The sequence below is a fragment of the Balaenoptera ricei genome, chromosome 12, assembly GCF_028023285.1.
Source record: "Balaenoptera ricei isolate mBalRic1 chromosome 12, mBalRic1.hap2, whole genome shotgun sequence".
Classification (NCBI taxonomy): domain Eukaryota; kingdom Metazoa; phylum Chordata; class Mammalia; order Artiodactyla; family Balaenopteridae; genus Balaenoptera; species Balaenoptera ricei.
The window spans coordinates 76,220,813-76,240,855 of record NC_082650.1 but is presented as its reverse complement, the minus strand read 5'-3'; the positions used below and the strand labels follow the sequence as shown (position 1 = coordinate 76,240,855).

General features: G+C 36.4%; 1 protein-coding gene across 1 annotated transcript in view; it reads right to left on the bottom strand.

Annotated features, from left to right (window-relative positions):
- Positions 1 to 20,043, bottom strand: part of SNAP91 (synaptosome associated protein 91) — a 151,919-nt gene that overhangs the window by 43,186 nt on the left and 88,690 nt on the right. The window contains exons 13-14 of the mRNA XM_059942078.1: positions 17,247 to 17,356; positions 14,683 to 14,804 (exon numbers count right to left, since the gene is read on the bottom strand). Of these exons, the coding sequence (XP_059798061.1) occupies positions 14,683 to 14,804; positions 17,247 to 17,356 (232 nt within the window). The remainder of the gene's footprint in view (positions 1 to 14,682; positions 14,805 to 17,246; positions 17,357 to 20,043) is intronic.

Below are 20,043 nucleotides of genomic sequence, written 5' to 3'. Positions count from 1 at the left end.
AGGCTGAAAGCTTTTCCTCTAAGATCAGGAATAAGGGAAAGATTCCCACTCTTGCCACTTTTCTTCAACATAGCATTGGAACTCCTAGCCATAGCAATCATACAATCAGAAAAAGAAATGAAAGGAATCCAAATTGGAAAGGAAGTAGTAAAACTGTCACTCTTTGCAGAAGACATGATACCATACATAGAAAATCCTAAAGATGCCACCAAAAAAATGACTAGACCTCACAATGAATTCAGTAAAGTTGCAGGATACAAAATTAATATACAGAAATCTGTTGAGTTTCTATACACTAAGAGTGAACTATCAGAAAGCGAGTCCACACTTACATGGCAATTAATCTACAACAAAGAAGGCAACAATATACAATGGGGAAAAGACAGCCTCTTCAATAAATGATGTTAGGAAAACTGGACAGCTACAGGTAAAAGAATCAAACTGGACTACTTTCTTACACCATGTATAATAATAAGTTAAAAATGGATTAAAGACTTAAATGTAAGACCTGAAACCATAAAACTTCTTGAAGAAAACATAGGCAGTACACTCTTTGATACTGGTCTTAGTAATATTCTTCTGAATACGTCTCCTCAGGCAAGGGAATCAAAACCAAAAACAAACACATGGGACTATATCAAACTAGAAAGCTTTTGCACAGTGAAGGAAATGATCAACAAAATGAAAAGGCCACCTACTGAATGGGAGAAGATATTTGAAAATGATATATCCAACAAGAGGTTAATATCTAAAATACACAAATAACTCATACAACTCAACATCAAAAAAGCAAACAACCTGATTAAAAAATGGGCAAAGGACCTGAGTAGACATTTTCCAAAGAAGACATACAAGATAGCTATCAGACACATGAAAGGATGTGCAACATCACTAATCATCAGGGAAATTAAAATCAAAACCGCAGTGAGATATCACCTCACACCTGCTAGACTGGCTATTATCAAAAAGACAATGAATAACAAGTGTTGGTGAGAATGTGATGAAAAGGGAACCCTCATGCACTGTTGGTGGGAATGTAAACTGGTGCAGCCGCTATGGAAAACAGTATACAGATTCCTCAAAAAATTAAAAATAGAACTACCATGTGATCCAGCAATTCCACTCATGGGTATTTATCCAAAGAAAATCAGAACACTAATTAGAAAAGATAAATGCACCCCTATGTTCACTGTAGCATTATTTATAATAGCTAAGATATGGAAGCAACCTAGGTGCCCATCACTAGATGAATAAAGAAGATGTGGTGTGTGTCTACATATAGATAATGGAACATTACTTAGCCACATTTGCCATTTGCAACAATGCGAATGGACCTAGAGAGGATTATGCTAAGTGAAATAAGTCAGAGAAAGACAAATACTGTATGATTTCACTTATATGTGGAATCTACAAAACAAACCAAATTAACAAACACAACAAAACAGAAGCAGAATCACAGATTTGGGGAACAAACAGGTGGTTGCCAGAGGGGAGGGGTTGGGGGGTAGGAGAGAAATAGGTGAGGGAGATTAAGAGGTATAAACTTCCAGTTGCAAAATAAATGAGTCATGGGGATGAAATGTATTGTGGGGAATGCAGTCATTAATAGGTACTATCTTTGTATGGTGATGGATTGTAACTAGACTTATGGTGGTGATGATTTTGAAATGTATAGAAATACTGAAACACTATGTTGTGTAATGGGAACTAACAGTGTTGTAGGTCAATTATAGTTCAAAACAACAAACAAACAAACAAATGCATAGAAACAGAGATCAGATTTGTGGTTGTCAGAGGCAGGGGAAAAGTGAAGGAGGAGTTTGATGAAGGCAGTGAAAACATACCAACTTCCAGTTATAAGATAAAAAAGTACTAGGGGTATAATATACAACATCATAAACATAATCAGCACCATGTTATATATGTTATATATGAAAGTCATTAAGAGAGTAAATCCTAAGACTTCTCATCACAAGGGAAAAAAATTTCTATTTCTTTAATCTTGTATCTCCATGAAATGATGGATGTTCACTAAACTTATTGTGGTCATCATTTCATGATGTATGCAAGCCAAATCATTATGCTGGACAGCTTAAACTTACAGTGCTGTACATCAATTATGTCTCAACAAAACTAGAAGAAATAAATTATCACATTAATTTAACTATGTAATTTGTGAACCCAATAAATATGAGGTAAAGCACTCTACAGATCCACTAAGATAATCAAGGCTCTTCCTAAAACTAAATCTTACATATTTCATAGCAACATTAGGAAATTATAGCACATAGAGTTCTCGACATTAGAAATAGTTTTTAAATTTTAGAATGTACGCCTAGTGAATAGCTGACGTAGGGCTAGGGTATTTTCTGCTGTTAGGTGTCCAGGTCCCAAATCCTGAGAAGTAGAAGGTCCTTCCCATCATTCCTCAAGCCAACGGAACCTGGCCCAATACAACTGTTACTCTACAGTCCTAAGTCCTAAAAATATTAATTAGAAACCAAAGTGGGTCATCAGAAGCCAGAGAGACTTGGATTCTCTCTTCTCCTGGCATTGGTGGGGCTCTCCCTAGCCCTGCCCTTATCAATGGCTACTTCAAGCTGCAGTGTGACTTAGCAGAAAAGCTGAGAGCCATGTGATTTAACAGCTTCCAGACCTCCCATAGTCTATCACAGGGGATGAGTAATTTATTTCATACATTTGGTAAGTGAGAAAGGAGAAGACTGTTTATGTGTACTAGAAGGAGAGAGAGTTAAAAAGAAGTACGAAAGATTAAAATATTAGTTCCTTGCTCTTTACTAGTGTTTTGTTCAGATGGAGGGTGAGGAGAATTATATGATGGAAGACGGAAAGTAAAATTTCCTAGGAAAATGTACAATGATTAAGCATATTGGTGGATAACTGATGTTGAAAATTTTTTCCACTCTTGGAAACCACAGGTGTTAGTCTCCAAAGTCTTAATTTTCTAGATGAAATATAATTTATGTTATATATTCCTTGTTTTATGCAAAATTTTCTCTACTATAAAAGCAAGTTCCTATTACAAGATGATGAGGATGGTTATTAAATATTCTCAAAACTGCTACTTTTTATAGAGGATTAAACTATACAAAAAAACCCCACTTCAGCATAAGAGTTCAATCCATTTGCAAGTAGTACATAATCAGAGTTGTTTGTATTATAGAAATTGCTAGAAAATATTCCCTGTAACCAAGGAAACAGAGCTACAACTAAATTAACAAGGAAATCTATATTGTGCAGTGAGATGGAGCTGAACTTTTCAGGTTTTTATGAAGATTAAATGTGTTAATATACTTAAGTGCTCGCCCATACCAAGAACATATCAAATGCTCGATAATAAAAGTTAATAATAGCAATAGCTTAGATGGTAACTAGCCTTATTGTGGTGATCATTTCACAATGTGTATAAATGTTGAATCACTATGTTGTACACCTGAAACTAATATAATGTTGCATGTCAATTATACTTCAATAAAAAAATAGCAATAACTAACATTTAAGTTAAATAATAATTTTTTATTATAGGACTGTGAATTTCAAAGCTTCTATAAATCTTTCAGAGACAGCATGTGTATATGTGTGTGTGTGTGTGTGTGTGTGTGTGTGTGTGTGTGTGTACACATGAATGTGTTTGAAGACAGCCTGCAGATGTGTCCCCCCAGATCTAATTAACAAGCAAATGGTAATATGGGTCACAAAAACTGCTTGTACTGTAGCTAATATTTCTCATGGAAACTATTAAAGTCATGTGATCACATAATACTGATGAGCGTTCCAGCATGTGTAAATTAACTTCTATTAAGTCTATTAACTCTAATTAAACCCTAGCAGTAATTCTGTATTTCTCAAAAAGCAGAAATTTCACTTCAAGCATTTACAATAAAAAATTACACATTTTCCACTTCTAACATGCATAGAAATACAACACACACACACTCATTTGTTTGTGCAGAGAGATGAATTTATTATGAAGGAAAAAAACACTCTCCCTTTTATGGGGAGAAAGGTAGGGATGTTAAAAACACTCTGTATTCTTCCAGGTTCATTACTGGCTGGCAGAATGCCACATGGAATATGCACTATTTAAATTAAATTTACTAAAATATGAATTTGCTAAAATTTGGTTTACACCAATGACAAGAAATACTATCCGTTACAATATGTCTCATAAAATGGCAATATTCATCCGTACTCAGAACCCCCAAGAGAAATCTGTAAACAACTGATGTGGCCACAGTCATTTGAAAATGAAATCCTCCTACTATCACTGTGGTCGGATAAGAACATCCAAATAGGTCTAAAGAGTTTTAGAGTTTGCATTTTACCATCTAGTTACACAAAATTCAAATAAACTACAATAATAGTGAAGTGGCGTGATCTTATCAAACAAGACTGAGAAAGTGGTTTTATGTATTTAATTTTTTGCTTAGTCAAATGAGCCAAAACATATTGGTAACAATTTAGCATCCTCTTCAAATACGACTGGGTATCTATAGGATAAATGTAAACTGAAGGTAACATTTATCAATTTCATATTTCACTAGTTTACTTGAATTTCTTTTTTTAAGTAAGATACGTATTTTATTTTTTAATTTTTTGGCCATGTGCACGGGCTTGTGGGATCTTATTTTTCCCGATCAGAGACTGAACCCGGGCCCTGGCAGTGAAAGCGCTGAGTCCTAACCTCTGGACCACCAGGGAATTCCCTACTTGAATTTCTTAAGGCTTATAATTTTTCCTGTTTTGCTTAGGAATGAGAGAATTTACTTATTAGTATTTTTCTCCCCAGCTGACTTTTTTACTGCTATGAAAGGAGCTGTAGATATTTTGTTGAGACAAAAGACTAATACTAACCATCAGGCCCTAAGCCAACATTTTGATACACTATAATGTGTTTTGTACTAATTATAAAAAAGTGCTCCCGTTGGGCCAGCAGGTTGGAACAGGAAAAGCACTTCTTCCTCAAGGACGAAAAAAGCCCACAGCTTGGCTAGCAGAAAGCAGGCTGGATTTCAGGCCTCTCGCCCTGCCTTTGGGCAAGGCACAAACTGCGGGTCCACACTGCACAGCCCTGGTTAAAACCACACTAATCTGCTTTCTTCTATATCCACTGACACCTCAGTGTTTCAGTCATCAATAGTTATTTATTCCTAACAAGACTGAAATGTGTTATAATAAAGTTGGTTATTATAACTTATTCCTTATAATATTATGTGTCTTAGCAAAAAGTACTTGAAGATGAATATAAATAAAAATGTTACAATGCAATTTAAAAAGATTTCACCAAGGGTTTTTCTTTTTCATTTATTATTATTTTGGTGCCAAACCAACCAAAGAAACAAAAAAGACACAATTTCTCTTCAATTTGATGCTAGAGAATACAGTGAAAGGAGACAGTTTACAATTTCACTGTTTATTCATTTACGTTCTAAATCACTAAACAAATAAATGTTTAATAAGTTCTAAAAATTACAGTGTGAACAATCTACTGATTTAATTAGTTGAGAGAATTAGAGTTAACACATTCATATAATACTGAAAAAAATTCTGTATAACCCTACAAATTTATAATTAATACTAAATTTTAAATTATAAAAGTTCTATGAAAGTCATTTATATGAATTTTATGACAGAGAAAGCCTGATTTAAGGATTTGGATTTGAAGCATTCTTAAATAAATAGGAAAACATGATACACTGTATAAGATACTGTGGCAATGAAAATTATTAGTAAACTGAAATAATCAAACATTTCTGAAAGATGAAGCTCAGAATGAAAAAACATGAAAACCAGAAGGCCCTTATAAAATCTCTTCAGCAAAAATATTTTCCTTTACCAATTGAAATTTAATAAAGTTAAGTGTAGTTGAAAGAAAATTTTTATTAAAAAAATGATAGCTATAGGCTTAGGAGTTGAACATTTCAACAATGGAGAAGTTTTAAGTATTTAAATGGAAAAGCGCCAATATTTAAATGCTTGTAAATATAGTTAGCAACTTTGTTTCACAAGTAGTTATTTTTGTTTATTTTGTTACCATAAAAACTTGGAAATAAAACCAAGAGATTATAGCAGGTAGTGTTGATGTTATATTGCCAGTGTTTACCAAACTCACCCAAGGATTATTTAATTACCTGTGGAAATGTATCTTCATTTGATGCTGCAATTTAACTGTTAATTAAGGACTCTGATTCTGAAATGATATACTGAGTTACAGTTTTTGTCTGCTAGTGATGCTCTGTCTGGGAGAAAAGATAACCTCAAGACATGATTTTTACTGCTCTACTGGACATTAACCAGTTTTGTACTTAACCTAGCCATCTTATTTTAACATTTCCTTTCAAACATCTATAAATAACCAGTTCCTCAAAACGTTCTTTGAGCCAGCTTTATCGTCTTACCGGTTTCCTCATCAGTCAGTTAATGTCTTTTACCAGTGCTGTTTCTCCCCACCCCCTTCAGGTTTATGGAGGTATAAGTGACATATAAAAACTGTATATATTTAAGATGCACAATGTGATGATTTGATACACATATACATTATGAAAAGATGACCACAATCAAATTAACACATCCATCATCTCACATAGTTACTGTATTTTTGTAGTGCAAACACTTAAGATTCACTCTCTTAGCAAATTTTAAGTATACGATACAGTATTATTAAATATGGTAACCATACTGTATATAAGATCTCCAAAACTTATTCATCTTACAACTGACCCTTTGTACCCTTTGAACGTTTTCCAATTCCATACCCTGCCCTCTGTCACCCACCACCAGCATCTGGCAACCACCCTTCTACTTTCTGCATCTATGAATTTAGATTTCACACAGAAGTGAGATCATACACATTTGTCTTTCTGTGTCTGGTTTATTCACTTAGCATAATGTCCTTCATGTTCATCCATACTGTAACAAATAGGAGGACTTCTTTCTTTTTAAAGGACTAAATAATATTCCATTCAATATATACAATGTGTTTTTTTTTTATATCCTTTTGTCTGTTGACAGACACTTAGGTTATTTTTATATCTTGGCTATTGTGGATAATGCTGTAATGAACATGGGGGTGCAGATCTCCATCCATCCAGAAGTGAGACTGGTGAATCATGTGACAGTTCTATCTTCAATTTTTTGAGGAACCTCTATATTTTTTCCATGATGGCTGTACTGCCACTATGGAGAACAGTATGGACGTTCCTTAAAAAACTAAAAATACAACTACCATATGACCCAGCAATCCCACTACTGGGCAGACCCTGAGAAAACCATAATTCAAAAAGATACATGTACCACAATGTTCACTGCAGCACTATTTACAATAGCCAGGACATGGAAGCAACCTACGTGTCCATCGACAGATGAATGGATAAAGAAGATGTGGTATATACATACAATGGAATATTACTCAGCCATAAAAAGGAACGAAATTGAATTACTTGTAATGAGGTGGATGGACCCAGAGTCTGTCATACAGAGGGAGGTAAGTCAGAAAGAGAAAAATACCATATGCCAAAGCACATATATGGAATCTAAAAAGATGGTACTGATGAACTTAGTGGCAGGGCAGGAATAAAGACACAGACGTAAAGAATGGACTTGAGGACTCGGTGGGGGGAAGGGGAAGTAGGGATGAAGTGAGAGAGTAGCATTGACGTATATACACTACCAAATGTAAAACGGATGGTTAGTGGGAAGCTGCTGTATAGCACAAGGAGATCAGCTCGATGCTTTGTGATGACCTAGAGGGGTGGGATAGGGAGGGTGGGAGGGAGGCTCAAGAGGGAGGGGATATGGGGATATATGTATACGTATAGCTGATTCACTTTGTTGTATAGCAGAAACTAACACAACATTGTAAAGCAATTACACTCCAATAAAAAAAATTTTTTAAATAAAAATAAATAAAAAATAAACCATAATGGCTGCACCAATTTACATCCCCAGCAACAATGAATAATGGTTCCCTTTTCTCCACTCCCTCACCAAACACTTGTTATCTCTTGTCTTTTTCATAACAGTTATCCTAACAAGTGTGGGGTGCTATCTCTGTGGTTTTGATTTGCATTTTCCTAATGATTAATGACAGTGAACACCTTTTCATACACTTGTTGGCCATTTGCATATCTTGCTTGGAAAATGTCTATTTATGTCCTTTACCTATTTTAAAATCAAGTTATTTGGGTTTTTTTTTTTTTTTTATAAATATTTTCTCCCATTCCATAGGCTGCACTTTTATTTCGTTGTTTCCTTTGCTGTGTAGAAGTTTTTTAGTTTGAATGTAGTCTTACTTGCTTATTTTTGCTTTTGTTGCCTGTGTTTTTGGTGGCAAATCAAAAAATTCACTGCTAAGATCAATGTCTAGGAGTTTTTTCCCTATGTTTTCTTCTAGGAGTTTTATGGTTTCAGATCTTATATTTAAGTCTTTAATCCATTTGAGTTAATTTTTGTGTATGATGTAAGATAAGGTTCCAATTTCATTCTTTTGCACATAGATATCTAGTTTTCCCAACACCATTTATTAAAGAGACTATCTGTTCCCTGTTGTGTATTCTTGGCACCCTTGTCAAAGGTTAGCTAACTGAATATGCATGGGTTTATTTCTGGGCTCTCTATTCTCTTGTTCTGTTGGTTGAGGTGTCTGTTTTCATGCCAGTACCATCTCATTTTGGTTACTATAGCTTTGAAATATAGGTTGATTTCAGGAAGTTTGATGCCTCCAGCCTTATTTTTCTTTCTCAAGATTTCTTTGGCTATTTGGTGTCTTTTGTGGTCTGTATGAAGACAAAATATTTTTCTATTAATGGGAAAATGCCATTACAATTTTTCTAGGGATTGCAATGAATCTGTAGATCACTTTGGGTAATATGGACATTTTAACAATATTAATTCTTCTAATCCATGAACACAGGATATCTTTCCATTTATATGTATCTTCTATTTCTTTCATCAATGTCTTACAGTTTTCAGTGTACAGGTTTTTCACCTCCTTGGTTAAATTTATTCCTAAGTATTTTATTCTTTTTGATGCTGCTGTAAATGGGATTGTTTTCTTCATTTCTTTTTCAGAGAGTTTGTTGTTAGTGTATAGAAATGCAGTTGATTTTTGTACATAAATTGTGTATCTCGAACTTTACTGAATTCGTTTATTAGTTCTAACAGTTTTTTGGTGGAGTCTTTTGGGTTTATACATATAAGATTATGTCATCTGCAGAGACAATTTTATTTCCTCTTTTCCTATTTGGATGCATTTTTATTCCTTTTTCTTGACTAACTGCTCTGGTTTAGACTTCCAGTACTATGTTGAGTAGAAGTGGAGAGAGTAGGCATCCTTGTCTTGTTCCTAATCTTAGAGGAAAAGGTTACAGCTTTTCACCATTAAGTATCACGTTAGCTGTGGACTTGTCATATATGCTCTTTATTATGTTGAAATACATTCCTTCTTTACCTAATTTGTTGAGCGTTTTAATCATGAAAGGTTGTTAAATTTTGTTAAGTGCTTTTTCTGCATCTATTGAGATAATCATATGATTTTTATCCTTTATTCTGTAATGTGGTGTGTATCACTTGCATATGTTGAACCATCCTTGCATCCCAGGGATAAATCCCACTTGATCATGGTGTATGACCCTTTTAATTTGCTGCTGAGTTCAGTTTTCTAATATTTTGTGAAGGATTCTTACAGCTATGTGCTTGTAGTATCTGTATATGGCTTTGGAATGAGGGTAAAACTAGCTTCAAAAAATAAGTTTGGAAGTATTCCCTCCTTTTAAATATTTTGGGAAGAGTTTGAGTAGGACTGGCATTAATTCCTGTTTAAATGTTTGGTAGAATTCACCCATGAAGCTATATGGTCATGGGTTTTTCTTTGTTGGGAGGTTTTTGATTACTGCTTCAATTTCCTTATTTCATATGGGTCTGCTCAGATTTTCTATTTCTTCATGATTCTGTCTTGGTCAGTTGTATCTTTCTAGGAATTTATCTATTTCTTTTAGGTTATCCAATTATGGCATAAATTGCTCACAGTAGTCTATTATGATTCTTTGTATTTTTATGGTATCAGTTATAATGTTTCTTCTTTCATTTATAATTTTATTTTTGAGTTGTTGCTCTTTTTTTCTTGGTTAGTCTAGCTGTAAGAAATTGTTTATCTTTTCAGAAAACCAACCCTTAGCTTTGTTGATCTTTTCTATTGTCTTTCTAGTCTCTATTTCATTTATTTCTGCTCTAATCTTTATTACTTCTTCCCTTCTGCTATCTTTTGGCTAAGTGTGCTCTTTATCTAGTTCTGTGAGATGTAAAGCTAGATTGTTTATTTGAGATCTTTCTTTTTTTTAATGGAGGCATTTAGTGCTATAAATATCCCTCTTAGAACTACTTTTGCAGAATCGTGCAAGTTTTGATATGTTGTGTTTCCATTTTCCTTTGTCTCAAGATTCTTTTTAATTTCTTTTTGATTTCTTCTTTGACTCACTGGTTGGCTATGTTATTTAATTTCCACATATTTGTGAATTTTCAAAATTTCTTTCTGTTACTGATTTCTAGTTTCATACCACTGAAGGTCAGAAATGATACTTGATATGACTTCAGTCTTCTTTAATTTGTTAAGAAATTTTTAGTGTCCCAGCATATGATCTACCCTGGAGAATGTTCTGTGTGCACCTGAGGAGAATGTATATTCTGCTGTGTTGGATGAAATTTTCTGTTTATGCCTATTAGGTCCATTTGGGGTAAACTGTTATTCAAGTTTGCTATTTTCTTACTGATTTTCTGTCTGGATGATCTATCTATTGTTGAAATTGGCATATTGAAGCCCCCCACTATTACTGTATGGTTGTCTATTTCTCCCCTCAGTTCTGTTAATATTTGCTTTATATATTTAGGTATTTTGATGTTTATAGCCTCTTGATGAATTGATTTTATCATTATATAGTGATTTTCTTTGTTTCTTGTGATAGATTTTGACTGAAAATCTTTTCCCATCCCTTCACCTTGCCTATGCATGTCCTTAAAGTTAAAAGGAGTCTCTTGTAGGCACTAGCTTGTTGGATCTTGTTTTTTGTTTGTTTGTTTGTTTTTTAATATCCACTGAACTACTCTATTATTTGATAGGAGAATTTAATCCATTTAAATTTATAGTATTCATAGGTAAGGACTTACTATTGTCATTTTGTTTACTGTTTTCTGACCATTCTGTAGTTCCTTTGTTCTTTTCTTCCTCTCTTGCTCTCTTCCTTTGTGACTTGATGATTTTCCTCAGTGGTATGCTTTGATTCCTTTCTCTTTATTTTTAGTATCTAGTAGAGGTTTTTTTCTTTGTGTTTACCATGGGGCTTACATAAAACATCTTATAGCTTTAACAGCCTATTTTAAGCTGATAACAACTTAACTTCAATCACATACAAAAAGTATGGACACTTTTACCTTTCTCTACTTTCCACATATTATCCACTCTACATCTTTTTATACTGTGTATGTAGTAGCAAATTATTGTAGCTTTAGTTATTTTAAATTCTCTTGCCTTTTAACTTTCATACCAGGATTAAAACTGATTTACCTACCACATTTACAGTATTAGAGAATTCTGAATTTGACTACAAATTTACCTTTACCAGTGAGTTTGACACAGTTGACCCTTGAACTGCAAAGGGGTTATGGGAGCCAACCTCCCATGCAGTCAAAAATCCACCTATACATTTACAGTTGGTCCTCCATATCCACAGTTCTGCAGATTCAACCAACCATGTATTGTTTAGTTGTGTATTACATATTTAGTGGAAAAAAAATCTGTGTATAAGTGGACTCTCACAGTTCAAACTCATGTTGTTCAAGGGTTGTGCTTTCATACATTTTCTCATTGTTATTTAGCATCCTTTTGTTTTATCTTAAAGAAATCCCTTTAGCGTTTCCTGTAAGACAGGTCTAGTGGTGATGAATTCTCTCAGATTTTGCTTGTCAGGTAATGTCTTTTTCTCACCTTCACTTCTGAAGAACAACTTTGCCAGGTAATAGTATTCTTGGTTGGCAGTTTTTTTCTTTCAGGACTTTGAATATATCATGCTACTTACTCCTGGCCTGCAAGGTTTCTGCTGAGAAATAGGCTGATAGCTTTATCAGGGTTCCCTTGTATGTGAGGAGGTGCTTTTCTCTTGTTGCTTTCAAAAGTTTCTCTTTGTCTTTGACTTCTGACAATCTGATTATATACTGTGTCTCAGGTAATATTCTTTGGATTGAGCTTGCTTGGAGACTTTTGAACTTCATGACTTTAAATGTCCATACCCCTCCCATAATTTATGAAGTTTTTAGCCATTACCTCTTTAAATAAGCCTTCTTCTCTTTCTCGCTTTCTTCTCTTTCTGGGACTCCCATGATGCATATATTCATTCATTTTATGGCATCCCATAGGTCCTGTATGCATCACTTTTTTTCCTTTTTGTTCCTTTAATTGGCTATTTTCTAACGCTCTATCTTTGAGTTTGTTGATTCTTTACTCTGTCTGATCAAGTAAGCTCTCTACTGAGTTTTTCTTTTCAGTTCAGTCATTGTATTCTGTTTCGTTCAGAATTTCTGTTTTGTTCCCTTTTATGGTTTCTATTTTCTTATTTTGTTCACGTATAGTTTTCTTGACTTAATTTTGTTGCCTATTTGTGTTCTCTTGTATTTCATTGAGTTTCTTTAAGATAATTATTTTGAATTCGTTACCAGGCTATGTATAGATCTCCATTTCTTTAGGGTAAGTTACTAGAGATTTATTAGTCTCCTTTGGCAGTGTCATGTTTGTTTGCCTGATTCTTTGTATTCTGTGTAGCCCTGTGTTGGTGTCTGTGCATCTGAAGGAGCAAACACCTCTTCCTGTTTTTAAACACTGGTTTTGGCAGGTAAAGGCCTTCTCCTGTCAGGTCCCTGGGCTGATGATACTGCCTCTGGGATTGCAGTTGAGTGGGGTTGGGGCTGGGTCATGTGGCTGCTTCTGGGTCTGCTGTAGTGCCCATGTTGGTGGGCCTGTTACCAGGGGCTTGGGTGGGTGTAGTTCCTGCCTCCTGGTTCCTGAGTGGACAGGACTGCCTTCACGACCTTGGTTAGTATGGCTGGAGCTGGGACAAGGGTCCACTTAAGGATGTGCAGTTGGGTTCAGAGATGGTGGGCTTGTTACCAGGTACGTGTTTGGGTGTAGCTCCTGCTGGGTCTCTGGCTACGCCAGACTAGCCCTGGACTGCAGCTAAGTGGGGCTAAATGAAGTGAAAAGGTTGCTTTAAGGTCCACAGTTGGGACCAAGATCTATAGGCCTGCGCATAGGGGCATGGATGAGTGTGCCTCCCACAAGGTCCCTGGGTGGGTAGGACTGCTCCCTGAGTGAGGCTGGGAGGGGCTGGAGCCTAGTCACGAGGCTGCTTCAGGATCTGAGGTTGGATTAAGGTCCCTGGGCCTGCCTCTGGGGGCACAGACAGATGTGTCTCCTGCTGGATCCCTGGGCAGGCAGGACTGCTCCTGGACCATGACTGAGAGAGGCTGGAGCTGGGCCACAGGCAGTTTCAGGGTTCACAGTTGAGACCAAGGACAGGAGGCCTGTTACCCAAGGCATGGGTGTGTACACTCCTCCCTGGTCTCTTGGCAGATGTTACTGGTGGCAGGATCATGGCCAAACAGGACTGTAGTAAGTCCACAGGGGCATGGCAGTGTTTCCAGGTCTGTTGCCAGGACCAGCGTTGGCGAGCCTCCCACCTGGGAGTAGGCTTGCCTTCTCAAATCAACTGTTCTTGGTCTTGGGCTCCACTTTGGCTTTGCAACCTTTTACCTGGATCCCAAAGCTCCCACAAAGGCACTTTTATCTGTGGGTGGCTGCCAAAGTATTGTCCCTACGGGGAGATACGATGGGACACCTCCTGTGTCAGTCCCTCTGTGTTGTTTCCCTCTGTGTTGTTCCTACGAGCCATTTTCAAACTTAAACAATTTTTTATTTTGATAGTTTGATGTAGTCGAGTAAGTTATTTAACACCAACTCTGTGAAGCTTAGAGAATTAAGCAGTAATTAACTTAATTTTTATATTGGTATTAAATATGCTTAATTAAAAACATATAAAAGCTTAATTTTTTCCCCAAGATCCATGAATAAAATGGAAATCAAGCATTTAGGTGTGATTCTTCTTAATTAGTTTAGTATGGATATTTTGTGGCACCAACAAGAATCTATCCCAGATTTCAACTTCACGAAGTCAAATACAATGTGAATAAAACCAGTTAAGGTCTAAAGGAATCCATGAAGGAGACCATATCTGAACAAACCAAATTAGAAATGCTGCCCGTGAGTAATCTCATAAGTTCATGGGAACACCCAATCTTCTAAGGCCTGCATCTCTAGGGAGCAATTACTAAAAATAATCAGAATTTGAGAACAGCGAAGAAAAAATACTCCCATTGTTCCAGCTTTTAAACTAAAAAACTATATGATTACTCGAATATTTTAACTGTATTATGGGTACTTTTTCTGTCTTTGTCTCGCTCTCTCAATATATAGTTCAATCAATCAATCAATGCCATTCTTAACATTTTCTCCCTGAGTTTCCAGCACCATTTTGGATAATCAGAAGGTAAGTATAACAATTACAGCCTGAATAACAACAACTAAATAGAAAAATGGCATGGTTGCCTGGTTTCACTCACCCCCCCACGCAGTGGAGCCTCCTGAAGGTGGTGGTGGTGGTGCTGGTGTCGCGGCTGCTGCCGCCCCTGCGGAGGAGAAGTCTGGCTGCAGGTCCAGGAGATCACTAGATGGTTTAGAAGCGCTGAAAGGAAAATATGATTTTAAAATCAGATTCTGAAATTTTAAAATGTAAAGATGCTTTTTAAATAAAGACTTATGCAGAAAACATCACAGATTTTGGCTATTTTAAATCCAGTAAGAGAATAATATTTTGTAAAGTACAGCAGTAAAGCATATGTTCCTCTATACCAAAAGTTGGCAAACAACTTTTGTAAAGGGCCAGATACTAAAAATTTTAGGTTTGCGAGCCAGACAGTCTCTATCGCTATTCGACTCTGCCAGTGCAGAGTGAAATAAGACATAGGCAGTACGTAAGCAAATGAACATGCCTTTGTTCCAATAAAAATTTATTTACAGAAGAAGACAGTGGGCTAGATTTGATCTATGGGCCATCGTCTGCCAACTCTTGCAAAGTTAAATTATACTTCAAGCAATGGGTCACTCAGCAAATCACAGAGCAGAAATTAAAAGGGAAAATCTAAATGCCTCAAAATAAGGGGGAATTTTAAACATGTTATGTCCACTGGGTAGCATCTGAAATGCTGGTTATGAGGGCTGTGACAAAAGGAAACATACTCCAAATATTAAAGGTAAGAGAATTATTGGTAATTTTTTTCCTTTTCTCTATTTTCTAAAGTTTTTTTGTATGTTTTTTTTTTTGTAGTATGGTAAATAATTCTTAACTTGAAAAGAATAATTTATTTATAAACCAAAGAATACTAAAATGAATAATTACTATTGTACCTTTTTTCTAAGTTAAACTACAACACATCAAGTTTGCCTATAAGAGACCTCACCTAAAAATAATTCCATATTTTTCACTCTTATTCAATTGGGGCTGTGCTTTTCAAAGCTCCTCCATCTATAGAAGTTCCAAGGAGGAGCCTAGAGCATTGCTATTCAAAGTGTGGTTTCCAAACTAGCAGCATCCTGGGACCTTGTTAAAAATGCAAAATCCCAGGCTTAACCCGTATCTACTACATCAGAGTCTTCATTTTACTACAACCCCAGGGGTTACATTGTACAGTCAGGTTTAAGGAGCACTGGCTTAAAGGCTGACAGACCAGGTACTAAGCCATCAGGGTCCCAGGTTCCCCACCCCTCCTCATAAATAGCCATTCCATCTTTATCTTTTTTACGTATTAGATTTCCGAGCAATATTTTTTTGAAAAAAGGATTCTGCTGCTTAAAAAGAAAAGTTTCAAGACCCCAGAAACTTGCCTAGTTTTGATGTCTATTTCATAAATACGACTGGTCTAAGAGCCAGAATAGGGAAACATTTATTATTAAGACCAGAATCAAAGCTTTTATAAGAAGCAATTTATCTTAGTATAGAGGCAGAAAGGACTCGGCTTTACCAAGCCTGTGATTATAAAAGCAGAATTAAGCAAGTAGAGGGTAACGTGCATAGTTAACATGCGTACATTATGGGGCTTTATTGCTCAGTTCAAAATTCAAGTCTCCAAATACAGGGCATTCATAATCAGAGTCACAGATACTACACGATGGGACTAGAATGCTCTCAAGGCTAAAGAACCAAAGAGTTGACCTAAAATTATTATCTGAGGAAGCCTCTCTGAGTTGAGGCTTCATTTCAGGTGGCCAAGAGATTTTACAGTCATCCCCCCCTTTCTCACTACTGTTCTGACCTTTAGGCACTATGAAAGCAATAAGTGGCCTTCCCTGGTGGTGCAGTAGATAAGACTCTGCACTCCCAATACAGGGGGCCCGGATTTGATCACTGGTCAGGGAACTAGATCCCATATGCATGCCGCAACTAAGAGTTCACATGCCACAACTAAGGAGCCCTGGAGCTGCAATTAAGCATCCCTGGAGCCGCAACTAAGGAGCCCATGAGCCACAACTAAGGAGCCCACCTGCCACAACTAAGGAGCCCATGAGCCACAACTAAGGAGCCTGCCTGCCACAACTAAGACCTGGTGCAACCAAATAAATAAATAAATTTTTTAAAAAAGCAATTAGGCTCATCCTGACGGTTTCTTCCTACCACCAGAGTTTGAGTTCTTCATATGCACCAGTAATTGGCCTGCAACTACAAGCATTTCATTTCACTTCACTTCCTTTCATCTCATTTCTTACCACTTTAAGACACCCTTTAAATTTCACACAAGAAGAAACTAATTTCAGAAAACATTGTTCATATCATCCATTTCAGAAGAACCTGAAGTGTGTGCATCTTTCTTCCACTTCCTTTCCCAAATGTGTGAGCAACAAGGTGATTTCCACAGCTTAGGTCTTCCTTACACTTTGAGAGGTACAAGCCTAAGTAACTGTATGAAGTATAGAAGAACTTAGTCTATGTACCTGAAAATAACCCAAAATATCACACATTTACTAGGACTACATTTCATTTTGTGAAGTCATTGGGGTTTGGTACACAAAAATAAAATGAAAATCTGATCATAAAATTAATAAACGGTTCGCTGCATTCTCATGAACTAACCTGACTGGTACAGCCGCAGATGCAGTTGCAAACAAATCAACTGGAGGGGATGTGTCAATAGTTTTAGCTGGTGTAGAATTAGGCGACGTAACAGTTGTGGCTGGAGAAGACTGAAAGGGAAGATGCAAAGCACACTCTGGTCAAGTTTAATCAACAGGACACAAGGCAAGAGGACCTCCAATTTTCAGACGCATGCCATTCCCAGCAATTTTTTGGTTGCTCCTCGTGGGAGAAAAAACTCAAGAAAATTTGAAATTGAGAATTGTAATAAATAATCAATACTGGACAAAACATGTTTCAAATTTTAAAAGTTATATGTAATTTATATAAAATTATGAAAAAAAATATTTGGCCTAACGTTGCAATGACTTCTATGCATGTATTTACAATCAAAGCCAAACAATAAATTAGGAGCTTGGGATTAACAGATATACACTACTATATATAAAATAAACAACAAGGTCCTACTGTATAGCACAGGGAACTTTATTCAGTAACTTGTAATAACTTATAATGTAAATAATCTGAAAAGAATACACACACACACACACACACACACATATACATATATATGAGGGGTGAATCACTTTGCTGAACATCAGAAACTATCACAACATTGTAAATCAACTACACTTCAATAAAAAAATAAAATAAAATCAAAGCCAAACATATTTTCTAAACATTAAATTAGTGGGAAAGATCTTGCTAGCTGCCAAAAATGGGAAAAAAAATTAATTGTAATGACTGCTGTGAAACCAAGGCCATTATTTTCTTTTCTGCATCCTAAACAGATTTCATGTAAAGTCTTCTCAGATGCCTTTAAAATCTAGAAATGTAACTTACAAAATAGTTCACAGATGGCATAGAGCAATTCCCAAACAAGATTCAAGTCACTGACAGCTTGAGGATAGCCCATCACTAATATGAAACAGATAAAACTAAAAAAGTGAAATAAAACCTAACATTTATTGTCCTGGGCTGGTTTAAGAAGAGGACTTAATAGTCAGCTAATATATCAAAAAAAGTTTGTTTAGTAACTATCCTAACTCTATTTGGTATATTTAATTTGCTTGTATTCACAAGAGAAAGATTAATAGCAATCTCAAACCAGTCCACCAATACTTAGTTCTGTAAGTGGAAACGAGACCTAACAGCAAGCAAGATGCACGAAGACCAAGGTCAAGCAAGGGCCATCAGACATTGCTGTAACAGGACAACTAATTTCAAGTAGATCAAACTTAGAAGAAGTTTGAAAAAGAATGATTTAAGAAAAAGGACTGAGGAGATAAGAAATGTATAGGAGTTTCCAGACTTAAATAGTATCTGTTTAATAGCTGTTTGTCCAAGAATATAACTAATCAAGAAGTCAAAATCCAAAGATACACAAGTGCCAAGTGCTCAGCACTTCAAGAAAGGCAAACCCATGAACAGTATGGACGCTGTTGCTCAGAAAGGGTGAACTCAAGTTTTGCTCTTCACCAAAAATTTAAAATTTCCAAATGGAATGTGAAAGATTATCAAGGGGATAGAAAGGACTAACATTAATTTGCATGTCATCCATTGTGGACACTGACAACTCTGAAATAAATTAGTGGGGTGTTTTTTTTAAACCAATATATGTGGGCTTCCCTGGTGGCGCAGTGGTTAAGAATCCACCTGCCAATGCAGGGGACATGGGTTCAAGCCCTGGTCCAGGAAGACCCCACATGCCGCGGAGCAACTAGGTTGGTTCGCCACAACTACTGAGCCTGCACTCTAGAGCCCACGAGTCACAACTACTGAGCCCGTGTGCCACAACTAGTGAAGCCCACACGCCACAACTACTGAAGCCCGCGTGCCTAGAGCCTGTGCTCGGCAACAAGAGAAGCCACTGCAATGAGAAGCCCGCTCACCTCAAAGAAGGGTAGCCCCTGCTTGCCGTAACTAGAGAAAGCCCACACAGAGCAACGAAGACCCAACACAGCCAAAAATAAAATAAATAATAAAATAAATAAATTTATAAAAATAAACCAATACATGTAAATACCTTGGAAAGTGATGTTTATGAAACACCAGGGAGAACGTAATGACAGCAATGAATCTACCAATATAAATGCAGAAATGAAGGTCTTCAAAGGCTCATTAAAAACTGCCTCGTAATAATAAGCTCTGAAGACATGCGGGAGGTATGAAAACAGAACCAAAATAATCCTGTTATTACAAGAAGAAAAAGTCAAAATTCATTTTGGCCAAAACGCAGAAACAGACCATCCCAAAGGATTCCAGGATTTTACCACACTCTACTCAGCAGTCGTATGGTGGAATTTTTCCATAGACATAATGATTTTATTTATTTTTCTTTTAATAGATCTTTATTGGAATAAAATTGCTTCACGATACTGTGTTAGTTTCTGTTGCACAACAAAGCAAATCGGCCACATGCATACACATGTCCCCATATCCCCTCCCTCTTGAGCCTCCCTCCCATCCTCCCTATCCCACCCCTCTAGGTCACCGCAAAGTACTGAGCCGATCTCCCTGTGCTATGCTGCTGCTTCCCACCAGCCAACTATTTTACACTCGTTAGTGTATATATGTTAATGCTACTCTCATTTGCCCCCGCTTCGCCTTCCCACCCCATGTCATCAAGTCCATTCTCTATGTCTACCTCTTTATTCCTGCCCTGCAAATAGGCTCATCAGTATCATTTTTTTTTTTTTTTAGATTCCATATATATGGGTTAGCATAAGGTATTTGTTTTTCTCTGACTTACTTCACTCAGTATGACAGACTCTAGGTCCATCCACCTCACTACAAA